The sequence below is a fragment of the Schistocerca piceifrons genome, chromosome 3, assembly GCF_021461385.2.
Source record: "Schistocerca piceifrons isolate TAMUIC-IGC-003096 chromosome 3, iqSchPice1.1, whole genome shotgun sequence".
NCBI lineage: Eukaryota > Metazoa > Arthropoda > Insecta > Orthoptera > Acrididae > Schistocerca > Schistocerca piceifrons.
The window spans coordinates 770,995,061-771,017,996 of NC_060140.1; the positions used below are offsets into that span (position 1 = coordinate 770,995,061).

Sequence of the window (22,936 nt, forward strand, 5' to 3'; positions counted from 1 at the left end):
GGTACATTAATGTAGGTAACACTGATTAGAGGATAGGCGCCCTTCCGTGATGTGACGGATTGTATCACTATTGATATTGTTTACAGTTATTTGTTCGTATTCGGTCCTTTAAAATTCGATATAATGGCTAGATTACTTAAGATGCAGATACAGGGAATCCGAAGCTTTGGTCCGAACGACAGTGATCAGCAGATGATTACGTTTCAATCACCTGTGACGCTGATATTAGGGCAGAACGGATGTGGTAAGACGACGACAATTGAAGCCCTGAAGTATGCAGCTACAGGTGAGGTGCCAGCAGGAACTAAACAAGGGCAGTCGTTTGTTCATGACCCGAAGATGGCTCGTCAGCCAGAGACAAGGGGCCAAATAAAATTGTTGATGGCTGATCGCAAAGGCGAAGAAGTTGTCATCACACGTACGTTACAAACAACACAGAAGGCAAAAAATTTGCAATTGAAAACACTGGATCCAGTAATTCATAGGAAGAAGTCTAGTGGTGAAGTTGTACAGGTTGGTGGACGGTGCATTGATGTAAATTTAGAAATGTCTCATGTTTTTGGTGTATCAAAAGCTGTTCTGAGCAATGTTATATTTTGCCATCAAGAAGATTCTAACTGGCCAATGGATGAGGGAAAGAAACTCAAGGAGAAGTTTGATTCCATATTCGATGCAACAAAACTTAATAAATGTTTGGAACACATCAGAGATCTTAGGAAAGCAGTAAATACAGAAATCAGCACTGATGAGAAACTTCTGAAATCACAACAAGAGATAAAAGATGAGACTGTTTCAAAAAAGAAGGATTTACAAGAGGCAGAGAGTCGTCTGGCAGTAACTCAGGACAAAATAGATAACTTGAGCGATAAACTATCACCTTTGCTAGAAAAACTAGATGAAATTTGTGATGTGGAAAAGGATTTCCTTCAGCTCACCAGGGAGAAAGAAAGAGCTGAAGACAAGATGAAAATACTAGAATCGCAACAATCAGATTTAAAGAAGAATATTAAGGAAGTGCTTGAGTGGAAAACTTTAGAAGAAATAACTGATTTAATCAACAGTTTTAAAACTGAAGCAAGGAACTGGCAGGAGCACTTGAAATCTATGGAGATTGAACTTCAGCAGATATCTAGGGATGAGGAGCGAGTATTGGAAGAAACAAGCCAAGAGCAGATGACTCTTGGAAAACTTCAGAAAGAGGAAGAAGATCATAATACTCGAATAGATGCACGCAATAAGAATCTACAGAGATTGGCAGAAACATTTCAAATAAGAGTAAAAGAAGATACATTTTCTTCAGAAGTTCTTGTCTCAAATTTAATGCATCAAGTCGACGATAAAATAAGAGAGTCAAAGGTACAGTTTGAGCAGTTACGGAACAGGTTTCAAAGAGAAGAGCAGGAACTCCAAAGTAAAATAGACATTGCTAGAGACACTAAAGCAAAGCTAGAGCAGGAAATCACCTCAAAAAAACGACAAGCAGAAGATAATAAAGCTGAAGAATGGAGTGTCAAAACAGAAATTGAAGATATAGAGAAATCTGGTGAAGAACTTGTCAAATTAGGAAGAGAACTGGAGCAAGCAAAAACTAACTGGGAAACTGCTTGTCAAGAACTTGATGAAGAACAGCTGAAAAAAGAAATTAGAGATCAGCACCAAGAGAGCAACAGGCTGGATGATAAGCTAGTTATTGTGGATAAAGAAGTTCAGACATTGCAGCTGTTGAGTAGTGAGCAGGCACAGCTTGATATCCAGAACAAACTGAAGGCATCTAAGGAGTCCGAACTCAAAAAACTAAAGAACAAACACAATGAAGCACTGCGCCACCTTTTGTTTACAGTGCCACAACAAAATTTGAAACATGACTTGGATGCTTGCATGCTTCAACTGACTCGTCAGATCAACAACATCAATGAGAAGATAAATAGTAAGCAGAATGAGGCGGCTGCACTTGAAGTGAAACGAGCCCATCACAAGGAGCAGTTGGATTTGAAAGAAAGAGAGCTGCGAAAATTTGAAGAAGAAATATATGATTTGTGTGGCAGGCAAGATTTTGATGAGTACATACAAAGTGTTTCTGATAGAATACAAGAACTGCAGGACCAAAAAGGAACGCTCAGTGCTTCGGAATACATGTTCCGTCGCTACATTCAGAAACTGGAACAGGAAGATCCTTGCTGTCCATTGTGTCATAGGGAGTTTGAAGCCGCTTCTGAAGCTGCTGAACTTGCATATGAACTGAGTAATAAAGTCAGTGAAGTCCCAGCACGCCTTCAGGACAATAAGAAAGAACTAGAAAATAAGCTAAAGGAATATGATAAACTTTTGCAAATGAAACCTGCTTATGAAAGAACTGATATCATGCGCACCAAGGAGATACCAGAAATGAAAGAGTCACTTCATCAAACAGAAGAGGCTTTAGATGCAGCTCGGAAACAGATTAAAGATTTGAAGGAGCAGTTACTGGGTCCAAAAGCAAAGGAGCAGATGGCAAAGGATATCCAAGGAGATGTAGTCCGCATTGATCAGTTGCAGACAGAACTGCGCCGCATAGACAAAGAAATTCAGGAGCTGCAGTCTAAGATGCCCACAGGATCGTCACGCTCCATGGAGGAAGCCCTGGCAGAGCAGGAGGAGCTTCGAGCACAAGTCAGTGCTATTCAGCGTGCACTCCACATGAAGCAGGAGTCACTGAGAAGGCATTCAGAGAGAGTCAACCAGCTGAGGGAGCGCAAAAATGTACTTATGGAAAAGAAATTGAAGCTCGAAAGTGGACAGCAGAAACGTCGACAACTGGAGGAACGTTTGCAGGAGTTGCAAAGTATGCATGTGATGATACAGTCAGAAATTGAGGTGCTCGAGACCCGACTTCAAGAAGCTAGAGAGACACTTGATTCTGCAGTGCAGTCAAAAAATATTAGAGTTACAGAAAATCGAAAAAATGTAGATCAGGGACAAAATAAGATTGTTGAGCAAGGAAGGAAACATGATGAAATTTGTAATTGGCATAATAGCATTCAACGGTATGAACAGAGCGGCATGAAAGAGAAACTTACGTCAGTTCAAGAAAGATTGATAGAACTGGACTCTAAAAAGGAGACCCTTGCAGATAAAAACAGAAGAACGTGTGAAAACATTGATAAGCTTAAAGAAAAAATTTCAAATCAGCAGCTGAAAGCAAGAGAACTTGAAGATAACAAAATATTGAAGGAGAAACAGGTAGAAGCTGAAGAACTGAAGAGTGTAATAGATAAAGTAAAACAGCGCCTTGGTAAGTTCCAAGTGAAAACCATTGAAGAAGAGAAAAGTCGTCTCTGCAGAGAAATTTCAGCTGTCAAAGAGGAGAAATCAATTTCAGAAGGACGATTTAAGGAATTAAGAGATAGTGTGAATACTCTGCGACGAGATCTAAATAAGGACATATATAAAAATGCAGAAAAAAAATACAATGATCTGCAGCGACGAATTAAGGTAAACCAGCTAGCATCAGCTGATCTGAACAAATACTTTGTCGCTTTGGATTGGTCACTCATTTACTTTCATCAGGAGCGCATGAGGAAGATTAATACGATTATAAGAGAACTGTGGCGAAAAATCTATCGTGGGAATGATATTGATTATATAGAAATTAAAACAGATGCTCCTGAAACCACGAGTGCAGACAAGAAGCGAACATTCAACTATCGGGTTGTTCAGGTGAAGAATGATGTTGAGATTGATATGAAGGGACGCTGCAGTGCTGGGCAGAAGGTTCTAGCGTCGCTTGTTATCCGAATTGCTTTGGCAGAAATTCTAAGTATTAATTGTGGAATCTTAGCTCTGGATGAACCAACCACAAATTTGGATAGGGAGAACATAGACAGTCTTGGAGAAACTCTCACAGACCTTATAAATTTAAGGAGGGAGAACAAGAATTTTCAGCTCATACTGATAACACACGATGAAGACTTCTTGGATCGTTTGATGAATGTTGAAAAACTGAAGTACTATTACAGGGTCACAAGAAATGCAAAGGGAAACTCGGTCATTGAAAAGTATCGTTTTGAAGAAAGGAGCACCCAACATAGAAACTTTAACTAAAGTTTGAAATAAGAATGCATCAAGACTGATTTTTGTTATTCTAATTTGCTCATCTTGTGGAATGCTCTGTGAAAGAAAGTACTTATAGGTTTTTGTGTTTTCTGTTTGTTATAATACATTCATGCCCATGCAGCAGCATTTTTCACACTGTTATGTATAAATAAAGAACATTCATTTCTGAGTAAAAAAAAAAAAAAAAAAAGTGGCTAGGATACCTGGCTTTCACCCAGGAGGCCCAGGTTCGACTCCCGGTACCGGATGGGAAGTGTTTGCGCACACGACCGTCCATGTTTTGGCCTTCCAACGTTCGTTTGTCGCCCTCCTTCCGGAGCTTCAACCGAGCGTAATCGGGGGAAACAGGCACGAGATGCAATTACTGTCAGCACCGGGATAAAGGGAGAAGAGGCACTGGTCCGTTGTTGGGCTGCTACCAGCGTCAGTGGCAAGTCGGTGAAGTCGCTAGTTGCGCCAGAAGCCAGCAATTACCGTAGTACGCCTACACACGCGTTCCAGTTATTCACATTGCTTGCAGCCGCTTCATCCACAACAAGCGTGAGCCCGGATAGCTCAGTCGGTAGAGCATTAGGCTTTTAAACTAAGGGTCCAGGGTTCGAGTCCCTGTCCGGGCGAAGATTTTAACGCTTCCGTAATGGCTCGTCTCGTAGCGCTGGTAGCCCTCCCGTAATCAGTGCACGGAGTTCGTATCCTGTCAGCATTCTGCGCAGACCGGTTCGATTATACACGATTCGAGGGAACGTTTAGCTACGAGCAGTCGTGGCCGAGTGGTTAAGGCGTCTGACTAGAAATCAGATTCCCTCTGGGAGCGTAGGTTCGAGTCCTACCGACTGCGTCCCTTTTCTTTTTATTTTTTTGTTCAAGAAGAAGGAGCAGAAAATGTCGCAGTTTGCCTGTCGTTTTGGTACCTCGCTACACCTCACCTCTCACAGCCGTTTATAGCGCCTGTCCTTTTGATAAGGGCGAATTCCAAGCGTCAGCTTTCGCGTCAGCCGAGCAAAGTCGGGACAAGTCGGGACATACTACAGGATGGCCTGCACGTGACTCGCATACTCATACGTAAAAATTTGCGCCCGTTGCGGTGGCCGGGAATCGAACCCGGATCAACTGCTTGGAAGGCAACTATGCTCACCATTACACCACCACCGCACACCCGCTGCTCCCAACGCCGCGCTGTGTCGGCTTCCCGCCCGCCGTCAGCGGCCCACGGTGATGGTAGCTGTAGGCGCTTTACGAGGTAGGAGGGTGCATCCACACGCGTTCGGGCCGCGCCTCCACGCACGCTGCGTCTTTGGGCAAGACTCGTTGCCGCGGCTGCAAGGTTACTCACACGATAGTGATGAGCGGTCGCTTTTAGGCAGTGTAGTGGGGGACTCCGCGTGTGTAGCACTTTTTTCGGTTGTATCCGACGTCGTTGGGTGGCAATCCCACTTTCCCTGCAGACACCTACCCTGGAATGTGCTCGGGAAGCACGGACGACCGCCCCCAACAAATGCAACTAACAAAATGAGAACAACAACTAAAAAAGTGGTAGGCTGTTGGCCTACCACGCGGGCGGCCCGGGTTCGACTCCCGGCCGATGCATCGTTTTGCTGTTCTCGCTATAATGCTGCCGCGCCGATTGCTCGCTTGAGCTGCGTCAGCCTCAGGAATGTACAGCACGATTCGCTGTGAGAAGAACCAAACACGCAGCACGCAAGAGACCGTAATTGGAGGGAAGCGTGCTATTTCTGAACTCGAGCGTCAGCCTGGCCCTACAGGCCGCTGTGTTCAGGTGCCGCAAGGGCGATGTACTGCAACCTCAGGCAGTGCTGCTTTCCGTTGACAAAGCTGCGGCAGCAGTTTAATCTAGCAAGTCGGGAAAGCACGTGTAGCAACACAACAGATTCTTGAGAAAGCGCAAACTGTCTGTCTCTAATATGCGAGAGTTACCAAGTTTCCTGGGACGTTGGTTGCAGACGTGCCTCGGTAGCGCAATGGGTAGCGCGTAGGTCTCATAATCTTAAGTTAGGGAGTTTGACCCTCACCAGGGGCATTTAATTTGCTGTACATCATGGCTGAATTAACGGCGTTGCTGTTGCTAGGGAACGAACTGAATTGTCGTTTGTTATCCACAAGGAGTCCACGCCTCAGCGTCAAAACGTTTACATCCACTTATGGCAAGGTACAACTTTGACCTTTCTCCTCCCCTGTTATGAGTAAAATATGATGCAAACAGCAATGAATAGTCAGTTTCGAGCTGTGCGCCATGCCAGTCTGCACGCGCAAATATGCTCGCAAACAGAGAACACCACTGAGTCCGGATTCAGCACGAAATGCGAGAGGAGAGGGAGTAAATCTCACGTTTATCGAGCAAATCCGGTGTGGTCTAGTGATGGTAAACATGATTAGATATTGGCGGGTGTATGGCATGTGTTTTCAGCGTGGAAATTTGGCTGTCAGAAATTGTTGATGATTTGTGTTTTAAAGATAGTGTCATATTATGAAAGCGCAATTGGTACATTAATGTAGGTAACACTGATTAGAGGATAGGCGCCCTTCCGTGATGTGACGGATTGTATCACTATTGATATTGTTTACAGTTATTTGTTCGTATTCGGTCCTTTAAAATTCGATATAATGGCTAGATTACTTAAGATGCAGATACAGGGAATCCGAAGCTTTGGTCCGAACGACAGTGATCAGCAGATGATTACGTTTCAATCACCTGTGACGCTGATATTAGGGCAGAACGGATGTGGTAAGACGACGACAATTGAAGCCCTGAAGTATGCAGCTACAGGTGAGGTGCCAGCAGGAACTAAACAAGGGCAGTCGTTTGTTCATGACCCGAAGATGGCTCGTCAGCCAGAGACAAGGGGCCAAATAAAATTGTTGATGGCTGATCGCAAAGGCGAAGAAGTTGTCATCACACGTACGTTACAAACAACACAGAAGGCAAAAAATTTGCAATTGAAAACACTGGATCCAGTAATTCATAGGAAGAAGTCTAGTGGTGAAGTTGTACAGGTTGGTGGACGGTGCATTGATGTAAATTTAGAAATGTCTCATGTTTTTGGTGTATCAAAAGCTGTTCTGAGCAATGTTATATTTTGCCATCAAGAAGATTCTAACTGGCCAATGGATGAGGGAAAGAAACTCAAGGAGAAGTTTGATTCCATATTCGATGCAACAAAACTTAATAAATGTTTGGAACACATCAGAGATCTTAGGAAAGCAGTAAATACAGAAATCAGCACTGATGAGAAACTTCTGAAATCACAACAAGAGATAAAAGATGAGACTGTTTCAAAAAAGAAGGATTTACAAGAGGCAGAGAGTCGTCTGGCAGTAACTCAGGACAAAATAGATAACTTGAGCGATAAACTATCACCTTTGCTAGAAAAACTAGATGAAATTTGTGATGTGGAAAAGGATTTCCTTCAGCTCACCAGGGAGAAAGAAAGAGCTGAAGACAAGATGAAAATACTAGAATCGCAACAATCAGATTTAAAGAAGAATATTAAGGAAGTGCTTGAGTGGAAAACTTTAGAAGAAATAACTGATTTAATCAACAGTTTTAAAACTGAAGCAAGGAACTGGCAGGAGCACTTGAAATCTATGGAGATTGAACTTCAGCAGATATCTAGGGATGAGGAGCGAGTATTGGAAGAAACAAGCCAAGAGCAGATGACTCTTGGAAAACTTCAGAAAGAGGAAGAAGATCATAATACTCGAATAGATGCACGCAATAAGAATCTACAGAGATTGGCAGAAACATTTCAAATAAGAGTAAAAGAAGATACATTTTCTTCAGAAGTTCTTGTCTCAAATTTAATGCATCAAGTCGACGATAAAATAAGAGAGTCAAAGGTACAGTTTGAGCAGTTACGGAACAGGTTTCAAAGAGAAGAGCAGGAACTCCAAAGTAAAATAGACATTGCTAGAGACACTAAAGCAAAGCTAGAGCAGGAAATCACCTCAAAAAAACGACAAGCAGAAGATAATAAAGCTGAAGAATGGAGTGTCAAAACAGAAATTGAAGATATAGAGAAATCTGGTGAAGAACTTGTCAAATTAGGAAGAGAACTGGAGCAAGCAAAAACTAACTGGGAAACTGCTTGTCAAGAACTTGATGAAGAACAGCTGAAAAAAGAAATTAGAGATCAGCACCAAGAGAGCAACAGGCTGGATGATAAGCTAGTTATTGTGGATAAAGAAGTTCAGACATTGCAGCTGTTGAGTAGTGAGCAGGCACAGCTTGATATCCAGAACAAACTGAAGGCATCTAAGGAGTCCGAACTCAAAAAACTAAAGAACAAACACAATGAAGCACTGCGCCACCTTTTGTTTACAGTGCCACAACAAAATTTGAAACATGACTTGGATGCTTGCATGCTTCAACTGACTCGTCAGATCAACAACATCAATGAGAAGATAAATAGTAAGCAGAATGAGGCGGCTGCACTTGAAGTGAAACGAGCCCATCACAAGGAGCAGTTGGATTTGAAAGAAAGAGAGCTGCGAAAATTTGAAGAAGAAATATATGATTTGTGTGGCAGGCAAGATTTTGATGAGTACATACAAAGTGTTTCTGATAGAATACAAGAACTGCAGGACCAAAAAGGAACGCTCAGTGCTTCGGAATACATGTTCCGTCGCTACATTCAGAAACTGGAACAGGAAGATCCTTGCTGTCCATTGTGTCATAGGGAGTTTGAAGCCGCTTCTGAAGCTGCTGAACTTGCATATGAACTGAGTAATAAAGTCAGTGAAGTCCCAGCACGCCTTCAGGACAATAAGAAAGAACTAGAAAATAAGCTAAAGGAATATGATAAACTTTTGCAAATGAAACCTGCTTATGAAAGAACTGATATCATGCGCACCAAGGAGATACCAGAAATGAAAGAGTCACTTCATCAAACAGAAGAGGCTTTAGATGCAGCTCGGAAACAGATTAAAGATTTGAAGGAGCAGTTACTGGGTCCAAAAGCAAAGGAGCAGATGGCAAAGGATATCCAAGGAGATGTAGTCCGCATTGATCAGTTGCAGACAGAACTGCGCCGCATAGACAAAGAAATTCAGGAGCTGCAGTCTAAGATGCCCACAGGATCGTCACGCTCCATGGAGGAAGCCCTGGCAGAGCAGGAGGAGCTTCGAGCACAAGTCAGTGCTATTCAGCGTGCACTCCACATGAAGCAGGAGTCACTGAGAAGGCATTCAGAGAGAGTCAACCAGCTGAGGGAGCGCAAAAATGTACTTATGGAAAAGAAATTGAAGCTCGAAAGTGGACAGCAGAAACGTCGACAACTGGAGGAACGTTTGCAGGAGTTGCAAAGTATGCATGTGATGATACAGTCAGAAATTGAGGTGCTCGAGACCCGACTTCAAGAAGCTAGAGAGACACTTGATTCTGCAGTGCAGTCAAAAAATATTAGAGTTACAGAAAATCGAAAAAATGTAGATCAGGGACAAAATAAGATTGTTGAGCAAGGAAGGAAACATGATGAAATTTGTAATTGGCATAATAGCATTCAACGGTATGAACAGAGCGGCATGAAAGAGAAACTTACGTCAGTTCAAGAAAGATTGATAGAACTGGACTCTAAAAAGGAGACCCTTGCAGATAAAAACAGAAGAACGTGTGAAAACATTGATAAGCTTAAAGAAAAAATTTCAAATCAGCAGCTGAAAGCAAGAGAACTTGAAGATAACAAAATATTGAAGGAGAAACAGGTAGAAGCTGAAGAACTGAAGAGTGTAATAGATAAAGTAAAACAGCGCCTTGGTAAGTTCCAAGTGAAAACCATTGAAGAAGAGAAAAGTCGTCTCTGCAGAGAAATTTCAGCTGTCAAAGAGGAGAAATCAATTTCAGAAGGACGATTTAAGGAATTAAGAGATAGTGTGAATACTCTGCGACGAGATCTAAATAAGGACATATATAAAAATGCAGAAAAAAAATACAATGATCTGCAGCGACGAATTAAGGTAAACCAGCTAGCATCAGCTGATCTGAACAAATACTTTGTCGCTTTGGATTGGTCACTCATTTACTTTCATCAGGAGCGCATGAGGAAGATTAATACGATTATAAGAGAACTGTGGCGAAAAATCTATCGTGGGAATGATATTGATTATATAGAAATTAAAACAGATGCTCCTGAAACCACGAGTGCAGACAAGAAGCGAACATTCAACTATCGGGTTGTTCAGGTGAAGAATGATGTTGAGATTGATATGAAGGGACGCTGCAGTGCTGGGCAGAAGGTTCTAGCGTCGCTTGTTATCCGAATTGCTTTGGCAGAAATTCTAAGTATTAATTGTGGAATCTTAGCTCTGGATGAACCAACCACAAATTTGGATAGGGAGAACATAGACAGTCTTGGAGAAACTCTCACAGACCTTATAAATTTAAGGAGGGAGAACAAGAATTTTCAGCTCATACTGATAACACACGATGAAGACTTCTTGGATCGTTTGATGAATGTTGAAAAACTGAAGTACTATTACAGGGTCACAAGAAATGCAAAGGGAAACTCGGTCATTGAAAAGTATCGTTTTGAAGAAAGGAGCACCCAACATAGAAACTTTAACTAAAGTTTGAAATAAGAATGCATCAAGACTGATTTTTGTTATTCTAATTTGCTCATCTTGTGGAATGCTCTGTGAAAGAAAGTACTTATAGGTTTTTGTGTTTTCTGTTTGTTATAATACATTCATGCCCATGCAGCAGCATTTTTCACACTGTTATGTATAAATAAAGAACATTCATTTCTGAGTAAAAAAAAAAAAAAAAAAAGTGGCTAGGATACCTGGCTTTCACCCAGGAGGCCCAGGTTCGACTCCCGGTACCGGATGGGAAGTGTTTGCGCACACGACCGTCCATGTTTTGGCCTTCCAACGTTCGTTTGTCGCCCTCCTTCCGGAGCTTCAACCGAGCGTAATCGGGGGAAACAGGCACGAGATGCAATTACTGTCAGCACCGGGATAAAGGGAGAAGAGGCACTGGTCCGTTGTTGGGCTGCTACCAGCGTCAGTGGCAAGTCGGTGAAGTCGCTAGTTGCGCCAGAAGCCAGCAATTACCGTAGTACGCCTACACACGCGTTCCAGTTATTCACATTGCTTGCAGCCGCTTCATCCACAACAAGCGTGAGCCCGGATAGCTCAGTCGGTAGAGCATTAGGCTTTTAAACTAAGGGTCCAGGGTTCGAGTCCCTGTCCGGGCGAAGATTTTAACGCTTCCGTAATGGCTCGTCTCGTAGCGCTGGTAGCCCTCCCGTAATCAGTGCACGGAGTTCGTATCCTGTCAGCATTCTGCGCAGACCGGTTCGATTATACACGATTCGAGGGAACGTTTAGCTACGAGCAGTCGTGGCCGAGTGGTTAAGGCGTCTGACTAGAAATCAGATTCCCTCTGGGAGCGTAGGTTCGAGTCCTACCGACTGCGTCCCTTTTCTTTTTATTTTTTTGTTCAAGAAGAAGGAGCAGAAAATGTCGCAGTTTGCCTGTCGTTTTGGTACCTCGCTACACCTCACCTCTCACAGCCGTTTATAGCGCCTGTCCTTTTGATAAGGGCGAATTCCAAGCGTCAGCTTTCGCGTCAGCCGAGCAAAGTCGGGACAAGTCGGGACATACTACAGGATGGCCTGCACGTGACTCGCATACTCATACGTAAAAATTTGCGCCCGTTGCGGTGGCCGGGAATCGAACCCGGATCAACTGCTTGGAAGGCAACTATGCTCACCATTACACCACCACCGCACACCCGCTGCTCCCAACGCCGCGCTGTGTCGGCTTCCCGCCCGCCGTCAGCGGCCCACGGTGATGGTAGCTGTAGGCGCTTTACGAGGTAGGAGGGTGCATCCACACGCGTTCGGGCCGCGCCTCCACGCACGCTGCGTCTTTGGGCAAGACTCGTTGCCGCGGCTGCAAGGTTACTCACACGATAGTGATGAGCGGTCGCTTTTAGGCAGTGTAGTGGGGGACTCCGCGTGTGTAGCACTTTTTTCGGTTGTATCCGACGTCGTTGGGTGGCAATCCCACTTTCCCTGCAGACACCTACCCTGGAATGTGCTCGGGAAGCACGGACGACCGCCCCCAACAAATGCAACTAACAAAATGAGAACAACAACTAAAAAAGTGGTAGGCTGTTGGCCTACCACGCGGGCGGCCCGGGTTCGACTCCCGGCCGATGCATCGTTTTGCTGTTCTCGCTATAATGCTGCCGCGCCGATTGCTCGCTTGAGCTGCGTCAGCCTCAGGAATGTACAGCACGATTCGCTGTGAGAAGAACCAAACACGCAGCACGCAAGAGACCGTAATTGGAGGGAAGCGTGCTATTTCTGAACTCGAGCGTCAGCCTGGCCCTACAGGCCGCTGTGTTCAGGTGCCGCAAGGGCGATGTACTGCAACCTCAGGCAGTGCTGCTTTCCGTTGACAAAGCTGCGGCAGCAGTTTAATCTAGCAAGTCGGGAAAGCACGTGTAGCAACACAACAGATTCTTGAGAAAGCGCAAACTGTCTGTCTCTAATATGCGAGAGTTACCAAGTTTCCTGGGACGTTGGTTGCAGACGTGCCTCGGTAGCGCAATGGGTAGCGCGTAGGTCTCATAATCTTAAGTTAGGGAGTTTGACCCTCACCAGGGGCATTTAATTTGCTGTACATCATGGCTGAATTAACGGCGTTGCTGTTGCTAGGGAACGAACTGAATTGTCGTTTGTTATCCACAAGGAGTCCACGCCTCAGCGTCAAAACGTTTACATCCACTTATGGCAAGGTACAACTTTGACCTTTCTCCTCCCCTGTTATGAGTAAAATATGATGCAAACAGCAATGAATAGTCAGTTTCGAGCTGTGCGCCATGCCAGTCTGCACGCGCAAATATGCTCGCAAACAGAGAACACCACTGAGTCCGGATTCAGCACGAAATGCGAGAGGAGAGGGAGTAAATCTCACGTTTATCGAGCAAATCCGGTGTGGTCTAGTGATGGTAAACATGATTAGATATTGGCGGGTGTATGGCATGTGTTTTCAGCGTGGAAATTTGGCTGTCAGAAATTGTTGATGATTTGTGTTTTAAAGATAGTGTCATATTATGAAAGCGCAATTGGTACATTAATGTAGGTAACACTGATTAGAGGATAGGCGCCCTTCCGTGATGTGACGGATTGTATCACTATTGATATTGTTTACAGTTATTTGTTCGTATTCGGTCCTTTAAAATTCGATATAATGGCTAGATTACTTAAGATGCAGATACAGGGAATCCGAAGCTTTGGTCCGAACGACAGTGATCAGCAGATGATTACGTTTCAATCACCTGTGACGCTGATATTAGGGCAGAACGGATGTGGTAAGACGACGACAATTGAAGCCCTGAAGTATGCAGCTACAGGTGAGGTGCCAGCAGGAACTAAACAAGGGCAGTCGTTTGTTCATGACCCGAAGATGGCTCGTCAGCCAGAGACAAGGGGCCAAATAAAATTGTTGATGGCTGATCGCAAAGGCGAAGAAGTTGTCATCACACGTACGTTACAAACAACACAGAAGGCAAAAAATTTGCAATTGAAAACACTGGATCCAGTAATTCATAGGAAGAAGTCTAGTGGTGAAGTTGTACAGGTTGGTGGACGGTGCATTGATGTAAATTTAGAAATGTCTCATGTTTTTGGTGTATCAAAAGCTGTTCTGAGCAATGTTATATTTTGCCATCAAGAAGATTCTAACTGGCCAATGGATGAGGGAAAGAAACTCAAGGAGAAGTTTGATTCCATATTCGATGCAACAAAACTTAATAAATGTTTGGAACACATCAGAGATCTTAGGAAAGCAGTAAATACAGAAATCAGCACTGATGAGAAACTTCTGAAATCACAACAAGAGATAAAAGATGAGACTGTTTCAAAAAAGAAGGATTTACAAGAGGCAGAGAGTCGTCTGGCAGTAACTCAGGACAAAATAGATAACTTGAGCGATAAACTATCACCTTTGCTAGAAAAACTAGATGAAATTTGTGATGTGGAAAAGGATTTCCTTCAGCTCACCAGGGAGAAAGAAAGAGCTGAAGACAAGATGAAAATACTAGAATCGCAACAATCAGATTTAAAGAAGAATATTAAGGAAGTGCTTGAGTGGAAAACTTTAGAAGAAATAACTGATTTAATCAACAGTTTTAAAACTGAAGCAAGGAACTGGCAGGAGCACTTGAAATCTATGGAGATTGAACTTCAGCAGATATCTAGGGATGAGGAGCGAGTATTGGAAGAAACAAGCCAAGAGCAGATGACTCTTGGAAAACTTCAGAAAGAGGAAGAAGATCATAATACTCGAATAGATGCACGCAATAAGAATCTACAGAGATTGGCAGAAACATTTCAAATAAGAGTAAAAGAAGATACATTTTCTTCAGAAGTTCTTGTCTCAAATTTAATGCATCAAGTCGACGATAAAATAAGAGAGTCAAAGGTACAGTTTGAGCAGTTACGGAACAGGTTTCAAAGAGAAGAGCAGGAACTCCAAAGTAAAATAGACATTGCTAGAGACACTAAAGCAAAGCTAGAGCAGGAAATCACCTCAAAAAAACGACAAGCAGAAGATAATAAAGCTGAAGAATGGAGTGTCAAAACAGAAATTGAAGATATAGAGAAATCTGGTGAAGAACTTGTCAAATTAGGAAGAGAACTGGAGCAAGCAAAAACTAACTGGGAAACTGCTTGTCAAGAACTTGATGAAGAACAGCTGAAAAAAGAAATTAGAGATCAGCACCAAGAGAGCAACAGGCTGGATGATAAGCTAGTTATTGTGGATAAAGAAGTTCAGACATTGCAGCTGTTGAGTAGTGAGCAGGCACAGCTTGATATCCAGAACAAACTGAAGGCATCTAAGGAGTCCGAACTCAAAAAACTAAAGAACAAACACAATGAAGCACTGCGCCACCTTTTGTTTACAGTGCCACAACAAAATTTGAAACATGACTTGGATGCTTGCATGCTTCAACTGACTCGTCAGATCAACAACATCAATGAGAAGATAAATAGTAAGCAGAATGAGGCGGCTGCACTTGAAGTGAAACGAGCCCATCACAAGGAGCAGTTGGATTTGAAAGAAAGAGAGCTGCGAAAATTTGAAGAAGAAATATATGATTTGTGTGGCAGGCAAGATTTTGATGAGTACATACAAAGTGTTTCTGATAGAATACAAGAACTGCAGGACCAAAAAGGAACGCTCAGTGCTTCGGAATACATGTTCCGTCGCTACATTCAGAAACTGGAACAGGAAGATCCTTGCTGTCCATTGTGTCATAGGGAGTTTGAAGCCGCTTCTGAAGCTGCTGAACTTGCATATGAACTGAGTAATAAAGTCAGTGAAGTCCCAGCACGCCTTCAGGACAATAAGAAAGAACTAGAAAATAAGCTAAAGGAATATGATAAACTTTTGCAAATGAAACCTGCTTATGAAAGAACTGATATCATGCGCACCAAGGAGATACCAGAAATGAAAGAGTCACTTCATCAAACAGAAGAGGCTTTAGATGCAGCTCGGAAACAGATTAAAGATTTGAAGGAGCAGTTACTGGGTCCAAAAGCAAAGGAGCAGATGGCAAAGGATATCCAAGGAGATGTAGTCCGCATTGATCAGTTGCAGACAGAACTGCGCCGCATAGACAAAGAAATTCAGGAGCTGCAGTCTAAGATGCCCACAGGATCGTCACGCTCCATGGAGGAAGCCCTGGCAGAGCAGGAGGAGCTTCGAGCACAAGTCAGTGCTATTCAGCGTGCACTCCACATGAAGCAGGAGTCACTGAGAAGGCATTCAGAGAGAGTCAACCAGCTGAGGGAGCGCAAAAATGTACTTATGGAAAAGAAATTGAAGCTCGAAAGTGGACAGCAGAAACGTCGACAACTGGAGGAACGTTTGCAGGAGTTGCAAAGTATGCATGTGATGATACAGTCAGAAATTGAGGTGCTCGAGACCCGACTTCAAGAAGCTAGAGAGACACTTGATTCTGCAGTGCAGTCAAAAAATATTAGAGTTACAGAAAATCGAAAAAATGTAGATCAGGGACAAAATAAGATTGTTGAGCAAGGAAGGAAACATGATGAAATTTGTAATTGGCATAATAGCATTCAACGGTATGAACAGAGCGGCATGAAAGAGAAACTTACGTCAGTTCAAGAAAGATTGATAGAACTGGACTCTAAAAAGGAGACCCTTGCAGATAAAAACAGAAGAACGTGTGAAAACATTGATAAGCTTAAAGAAAAAATTTCAAATCAGCAGCTGAAAGCAAGAGAACTTGAAGATAACAAAATATTGAAGGAGAAACAGGTAGAAGCTGAAGAACTGAAGAGTGTAATAGATAAAGTAAAACAGCGCCTTGGTAAGTTCCAAGTGAAAACCATTGAAGAAGAGAAAAGTCGTCTCTGCAGAGAAATTTCAGCTGTCAAAGAGGAGAAATCAATTTCAGAAGGACGATTTAAGGAATTAAGAGATAGTGTGAATACTCTGCGACGAGATCTAAATAAGGACATATATAAAAATGCAGAAAAAAAATACAATGATCTGCAGCGACGAATTAAGGTAAACCAGCTAGCATCAGCTGATCTGAACAAATACTTTGTCGCTTTGGATTGGTCACTCATTTACTTTCATCAGGAGCGCATGAGGAAGATTAATACGATTATAAGAGAACTGTGGCGAAAAATCTATCGTGGGAATGATATTGATTATATAGAAATTAAAACAGATGCTCCTGAAACCACGAGTGCAGACAAGAAGCGAACATTCAACTATCGGGTTGTTCAGGTGAAGAATGATGTTGAGATTGATATGAAGGGACGCTGCAGTGCTGGGCAGAAGGTTCTAGCGTCGCTTGTTATCCGAATTGCTTTGGCAGAAATTCTAAGTATTAATTGTGGAATCTTAGCTCTGGATGAACCAACCACAAATTTGGATAGGGAGAACATAGACAGTCTTGGAGAAACTCTCACAGACCTTATAAATTTAAGGAGGGAGAACAAGAATTTTCAGCTCATACTGATAACACACGATGAAGACTTCTTGGATCGTTTGATGAATGTTGAAAAACTGAAGTACTATTACAGGGTCACAAGAAATGCAAAGGGAAACTCGGTCATTGAAAAGTATCGTTTTGAAGAAAGGAGCACCCAACATAGAAACTTTAACTAAAGTTTGAAATAAGAATGCATCAAGACTGATTTTTGTTATTCTAATTTGCTCATCTTGTGGAATGCTCTGTGAAAGAAAGTACTTATAGGTTTTTGTGTTTTCTGTTTGTTATAATACATTCATGCCCATGCAGCAGCATTTTTCACACTGTTATGTATAAATAAAGAACATTCATTTCTGAGTAAAAAAAAAAAAAAAAAAAAGTGGCTAGGATACCTGGCTTTCACCCAGGAGGCCCAGGTTCGACTCCCGGTACCGGATGGGAAGTGTTTGCGCACACGACCGTCCATGTTTTGGCCTTCCAACGTTCGTTTGTCGCCCTCCTTCCGGAGCTTCAACCGAGCGTAATCGGGGGAAACAGGCACGAGATGCAATTACTGTCAGCACCGGGATAAAGGGAGAAGAGGCACTGGTCCGTTGTTGGGCTGCTACCAGCGTCAGTGGCAAGTCGGTGAAGTCGCTAGTTGCGCCAGAAGCCAGCAATTACCGTAGTACGCCTACACACGCGTTCCAGTTATTCACATTGCTTGCAGCCGCTTCATCCACAACAAGCGTGAGCCCGGATAGCTCAGTCGGTAGAGCATTAGGCTTTTAAACTAAGGGTCCAGGGTTCGAGTCCCTGTCCGGGCGAAGATTTTAACGCTTCCGTAATGGCTCGTCTCGTAGCGCTGGTAGCCCTCCCGTAATCAGTGCACGGAGTTCGTATCCTGTCAGCATTCTGCGCAGACCGGTTCGATTATACACGATTCGAGGGAACGTTTAGCTACGAGCAGTCGTGGCCGAGTGGTTAAGGCGTCTGACTAGAAATCAGATTCCCTCTGGGAGCGTAGGTTCGAGTCCTACCGACTGCGTCCCTTTTCTTTTTATTTTTTTGTTCAAGAAGAAGGAGCAGAAAATGTCGCAGTTTGCCTGTCGTTTTGGTACCTCGCTACACCTCACCTCTCACAGCCGTTTATAGCGCCTGTCCTTTTGATAAGGGCGAATTCCAAGCGTCAGCTTTCGCGTCAGCCGAGCAAAGTCGGGACAAGTCGGGACATACTACAGGATGGCCTGCACGTGGCTCGCATACTCATACGTAAAAATTTGCGCCCGTTGCGGTGGCCGGGAATCGAACCCGGATCAACTGCTTGGAAGGCAACTATGCTCACCATTACACCACCACCGCACACCCGCTGCTCCCAACGCCGCGCTGTGTCGGCTTCCCGCCCGCCGGCAGCGGCCCACGGTGATGGTAGCTGTAGGCGCTTTACGAGGTAGGAGGGTGCATCCACACGCGTTCGGGCCGCGCCTCCACGCACGCTGCGTCTTTGGGCAAGACTCGTTGCCGCGGCTGCAAGGTTACTCACACGATAGTGATGAGCGGTCGCTTTTAGGCAGTGTAGTGGGGGACTCCGCGTGTGTAGCACTTTTTTCGGTTGTATCCGACGTCGTTGGGTGGCAATCCCACTTTCCCTGCAGACACCTACCCTGGAATGTGCTCGGGAAGCACGGACGACCGCCCCCAACAAATGCAACTAACAAAATGAGAACAACAACTAAAAAAGTGGTAGGCTGTTGGCCTACCACGCGGGCGGCCCGGGTTCGACTCCCGGCCGATGCATCGTTTTGCTGTTCTCGCTATAATGCTGCCGCGCCGATTGCTCGCTTGAGCTGCGTCAGCCTCAGGAATGTACAGCACGATTCGCTGTGAGAAGAACCAAACACGCAGCACGCAAGAGACCGTAATTGGAGGGAAGCGTGCTATTTCTGAACTCGAGCGTCAGCCTGGCCCTACAGGCCGCTGTGTTCAGGTGCCGCAAGGGCGATGTACTGCAACCTCAGGCAGTGCTGCTTTCCGTTGACAAAGCTGCGGCAGCAGTTTAATCTAGCAAGTCGGGAAAGCACGTGTAGCAACACAACAGATTCTTGAGAAAGCGCAAACTGTCTGTCTCTAATATGCGAGAGTTACCAAGTTTCCTGGGACGTTGGTTGCAGACGTGCCTCGGTAGCGCAATGGGTAGCGCGTAGGTCTCATAATCTTAAGTTAGGGAGTTTGACCCTCACCAGGGGCATTTAATTTGCTGTACATCATGGCTGAATTAACGGCGTTGCTGTTGCTAGGGAACGAACTGAATTGTCGTTTGTTATCCACAAGGAGTCCACGCCTCAGCGTCAAAACGTTTACATCCACTTATGGCAAGGTACAACTTTGACCTTTCTCCTCCCCTGTTATGAGTAAAATATGATGCAAACAGCAATGAATAGTCAGTTTCGAGCTGTGCGCCATGCCAGTCTGCACGCGCAAATATGCTCGCAAACAGAGAACACCACTGAGTCCGGATTCAGCACGAAATGCGAGAGGAGAGGGAGTAAATCTCACGTTTATCGAGCAAATCCGGTGTGGTCTAGTGGCTAGGATACCTGGCTTTCACCCAGGAGGCCCAGGTTCGACTCCCGGTACCGGATGGGAAGTGTTTGCGCACACGACCGTCCATGTTTTGGCCTTCCAACGTTCGTTTGTCGCCCTCCTTCCGGAGCTTCAACCGAGCGTAATCGGGGGAAACAGGCACGAGATGCAATTACTGTCAGCACCGGGATAAAGGGAGAGGAGGCACTGGTCCGTTGTTGGGCTGCTACCAGCGTCAGTGGCAAGTCGGTGAAGTCGCTAGTTGCGCCAGAAGCCAGCAATTACCGTAGTACGCCTACACACGCGTTCCAGTTATTCACATTGCTTGCAGCCGCTTCATCCACAACAAGCGTGAGCCCGGATAGCTCAGTCGGTAGAGCATTAGGCTTTTAAACTAAGGGTCCAGGGTTCGAGTCCCTGTCCGGGCGAAGATTTTAACGCTTCCGTAATGGCTCGTCTCGTAGCGCTGGTAGCCCTCCCGTAATCAGTGCACGGAGTTCGTATCCTGTCAGCATTCTGCGCAGACCGGTTCGATTATACACGATTCGAGGGAACGTTTAGCTACGAGCAGTCGTGGCCGAGTGGTGTCACAGCAGTCTGCCGCCGGCAGTGCTGCGAAGCGGTCACGCGCCAGAGCGATGCGGGCGAGGCGCGCACGGTGTGTTTGTGTTTACTTCGGCCGCTGTAAGTGCCGTTTTTCTTCTAGACCACCATGGCGCACAACAATCGGAAGAAGACATTACGTTTCATCTTTTGTTCCGACTTCAGCCGACCCAAGGCCCTGGAGGTAGAACGATTTATACGCGATGAAGTTAAAATACCACCAACGGATCTAATTGGTATCCACTTGTCCATAGTTAGCAGTACCGTCTACGTCAAAATGATCAACGATGCGGCGTGCGACAAGGTGCTTCAAGCGGCAAAACGTAGACTGCGCTTCTGTCATTCCGACGGCAACGTCGGACCCGTTACTGTCGATCACGCAGGTCTCGGCACACGGACGATAAGGATCTTCGAACTGCCGTTCGAACTACCTGCAGACGTCGTCATCGAGGCGCTCCGTCCCTATGGCAACGTTCTGGAACATGTTGCCGAACGATGGGTCCAATTTCAGACCTATCCAGTTTTAAACGGTGTTAGACAGGTCCGCATCGAGTTGCAGAAACACGTGCCTTCCTATCTACGTATCGGAGGCTGCCGTGCCATTATAATGTACGACGGCCAACCTCGGACCTGTTCCGGTTGCGGGAAAGAAGGTCATCTACGGTCTGAATACATTCAACGACGTGTCGCGCAGCTCCCGTTGTCGGAAGCGTCCGTCACACCCACGATGACCGCCCTACCGGTCACTTACGCAGCGGCTCTTGCCTCGTCTACAGTTTCATCCAGTCCGTCGCCCGGTCGTTCCGATCGGCACGTCCCACCGTCCCAGTCACCAACGGACGGTACAGACGTCCCATCTGACAACCTTGCCGCCGAACAGGCTCCCGCACCGGACGCTGAGGAGACCAGTACATCTTCACAACACCGGTTTGACAATTTCATTGTACCCACCGACGCCTTCGAACCAGGTCGACGCTCCTCCTTGCCGTCGTCCGACACTGAGGAACACGTGCGCAAACAACGCTCGCCACGTAGGCGCAAACGCCGTCGCCGTTCACCCACGGGCTCTCAGAGCGTTGCCACCCGCGACGACGAAGACGACACCCAAGCAGCCGACATTTCCACGCAGAGGTCGGCGGACAACTTTCACGATGAACAAGACGTTTCGCAGGACGGGACCACTATGGAGGTCGCCACGCACAATGTAACGATCGGTGCGCCGGTTGAGACGCCTGTCTCCCCGCCGACAACTCCAGATCTCTCTCACCACGACGCAATTCCCATGGACATTGGCCAGACCCACGGCACAGGAGCATGGGCCGACGACATTGAGGAAGGTACGCCCCCTCCTCCGGATGAGTTACCTCCGCCGGACGAGGCTACCTGTTAACATCAAAAGCGAGGCATTGCAGCTGATGGGACGGGACTTCCTGTCGGTGCCCTCCTCTTACTTCCCTTGGTGATGGTAGATGCGCGTCCACCACCACTGAAACAAACGTACCGGTTTGCCACACTGAACATCAACATGATCGGCACTGCACCCAAGCTGCAACTCCTATGTGACATGCTTCGGGCCTCTGACGTCGACGTCGCCCTTCTTCAGGAAGTACGCGTTGCCACACTACCACCAGTCTACGGCTACGAGTCATACACGTCCACATGTGATCAATCAGGGCGTGGAGTGGCTTTCTACATACGCGAAGGAATCCCACTCACGGACACGACAATCCTTCCCTGTGGAAGAGGCATGGCTGTTACCATCTTCGACACGCGCGTCGTCAATATCTACGCTCCGTCTGGCTCCACCAACCGTCAGCAGCGGTCCACTTTCTTCGGACATGACGTGGCGCTCCTGTTTTCTGGACGCTATGATCGCCTTATCACGGGAGGCGATTTCAACTGTGTCCTCCATCCACAGGACCAAGTACCTGGTTATTCGCCATGCCCGGCGCTGCTCACCTTAATCGAAGATTTTCATCTAGTGGACGTTTGGGAGAAAATTCATGGCAATACCCCCGGTTTTACCCATTATACAGCACATTCTGCGAGCAGACTGGACCGGGTTTATGTCTCTGCTCACCTCGGCAATGAAGTCGCCCAAGCTTAACGATGGCCCCTTGCATTTTCGGACCATTGCGCCGTCATTTGCTCCCTGGCTCTGCCACCTCAGTCAGTGTGGCGCAGCAGAGGTTACTGGAAGCTTAATACCTCCCTCCTTAATGATCCACACTGCCGACAATGTATTGCCACTACATGGGCGTCTTGCGAAAGACGCCTTCCGCAGTACACATCCACGTTCCATTGGTTTCTCAAATGTGCCAAACCTGCAATCAGAAAGGCCTTCATACAATGTGGCAAGGAAGCAGCAGCATGGCATCGAGACACCACAAATTTTCACTACACCGTCATCCGTGAGCTCGATGCGCTCCCTCCATCACCTGACACCCACAGGGAACGACAACGTACTAAAGCTCGTCTCCTCTCTCTTCAACGTGCACGACTGCATGGTGTCGTGGTGCGTTCCCGACAACAAGACCTCCTCCACGACGAAACCCCATCCACAATCCATGCCGCATCCGACCATAGTCGTCGACGTCGGCTTTTCGTCCCCAATATCACGACCTCCGATGGTGTTCACCACACAACACAGGCGGCGGTCGTGTCCGCCTTTGCTGAACATTATCG

General features: G+C 45.7%; 3 protein-coding genes and 11 non-coding genes across 14 annotated transcripts; 11 read left to right on the forward strand and 3 right to left on the reverse strand.

Moving 5' to 3' along the window:
* Positions 1–123: 123 nt before the first annotated feature.
* LOC124789044 (DNA repair protein RAD50-like) lies at positions 124–4,080 on the forward strand. The gene has a single exon (XM_047256334.1). It carries the CDS (start codon positions 124–126, stop codon positions 4,078–4,080), a length of 3,957 nt encoding a protein of 1,318 aa, XP_047112290.1.
* Positions 4,081–4,636: 556 nt separating this feature from the next.
* Trnak-uuu lies at positions 4,637–4,709 on the forward strand. The gene has a single exon. It is a non-coding gene; the product is annotated as a tRNA-Lys (tRNA).
* A 139-nt stretch (positions 4,710–4,848) lies between these two features.
* On the forward strand, positions 4,849–4,930 carry Trnas-aga. Its single transcript has one exon. It is a non-coding gene; the product is annotated as a tRNA-Ser (tRNA).
* A 242-nt stretch (positions 4,931–5,172) lies between these two features.
* Positions 5,173–5,244, reverse strand: Trnag-ucc. Its single transcript has one exon. It is a non-coding gene; the product is annotated as a tRNA-Gly (tRNA).
* Positions 5,245–6,714: 1,470 nt separating this feature from the next.
* LOC124789045 (DNA repair protein RAD50-like) lies at positions 6,715–10,671 on the forward strand. Its single transcript, XM_047256335.1, has one exon. The coding sequence runs from the start codon at positions 6,715–6,717 to the stop codon at positions 10,669–10,671; it is 3,957 nt and encodes a 1,318-aa protein (XP_047112291.1).
* A 556-nt stretch (positions 10,672–11,227) lies between these two features.
* Trnak-uuu lies at positions 11,228–11,300 on the forward strand. The gene has a single exon. It is a non-coding gene; the product is annotated as a tRNA-Lys (tRNA).
* A 139-nt stretch (positions 11,301–11,439) lies between these two features.
* On the forward strand, positions 11,440–11,521 carry Trnas-aga. Its single transcript has one exon. It is a non-coding gene; the product is annotated as a tRNA-Ser (tRNA).
* A 242-nt stretch (positions 11,522–11,763) lies between these two features.
* Trnag-ucc lies at positions 11,764–11,835 on the reverse strand. Its single transcript has one exon. It is a non-coding gene; the product is annotated as a tRNA-Gly (tRNA).
* Positions 11,836–13,305: 1,470 nt separating this feature from the next.
* LOC124789049 (DNA repair protein RAD50-like) lies at positions 13,306–21,641 on the forward strand. Its single transcript, XM_047256340.1, has 2 exons — positions 13,306–17,140; positions 21,028–21,641. Exons 1-2 carry the CDS (start codon positions 13,306–13,308, stop codon positions 21,639–21,641), a joined length of 4,449 nt encoding a protein of 1,482 aa, XP_047112296.1.
* Positions 17,820–17,892, forward strand: Trnak-uuu. Its single transcript has one exon. It is a non-coding gene; the product is annotated as a tRNA-Lys (tRNA).
* On the forward strand, positions 18,032–18,113 carry Trnas-aga. The gene has a single exon. It is a non-coding gene; the product is annotated as a tRNA-Ser (tRNA).
* Trnag-ucc lies at positions 18,356–18,427 on the reverse strand. Its single transcript has one exon. It is a non-coding gene; the product is annotated as a tRNA-Gly (tRNA).
* On the forward strand, positions 19,636–19,707 carry Trnae-uuc. Its single transcript has one exon. It is a non-coding gene; the product is annotated as a tRNA-Glu (tRNA).
* On the forward strand, positions 20,004–20,076 carry Trnak-uuu. The gene has a single exon. It is a non-coding gene; the product is annotated as a tRNA-Lys (tRNA).
* Positions 21,642–22,936: the final 1,295 nt, after the last annotated feature.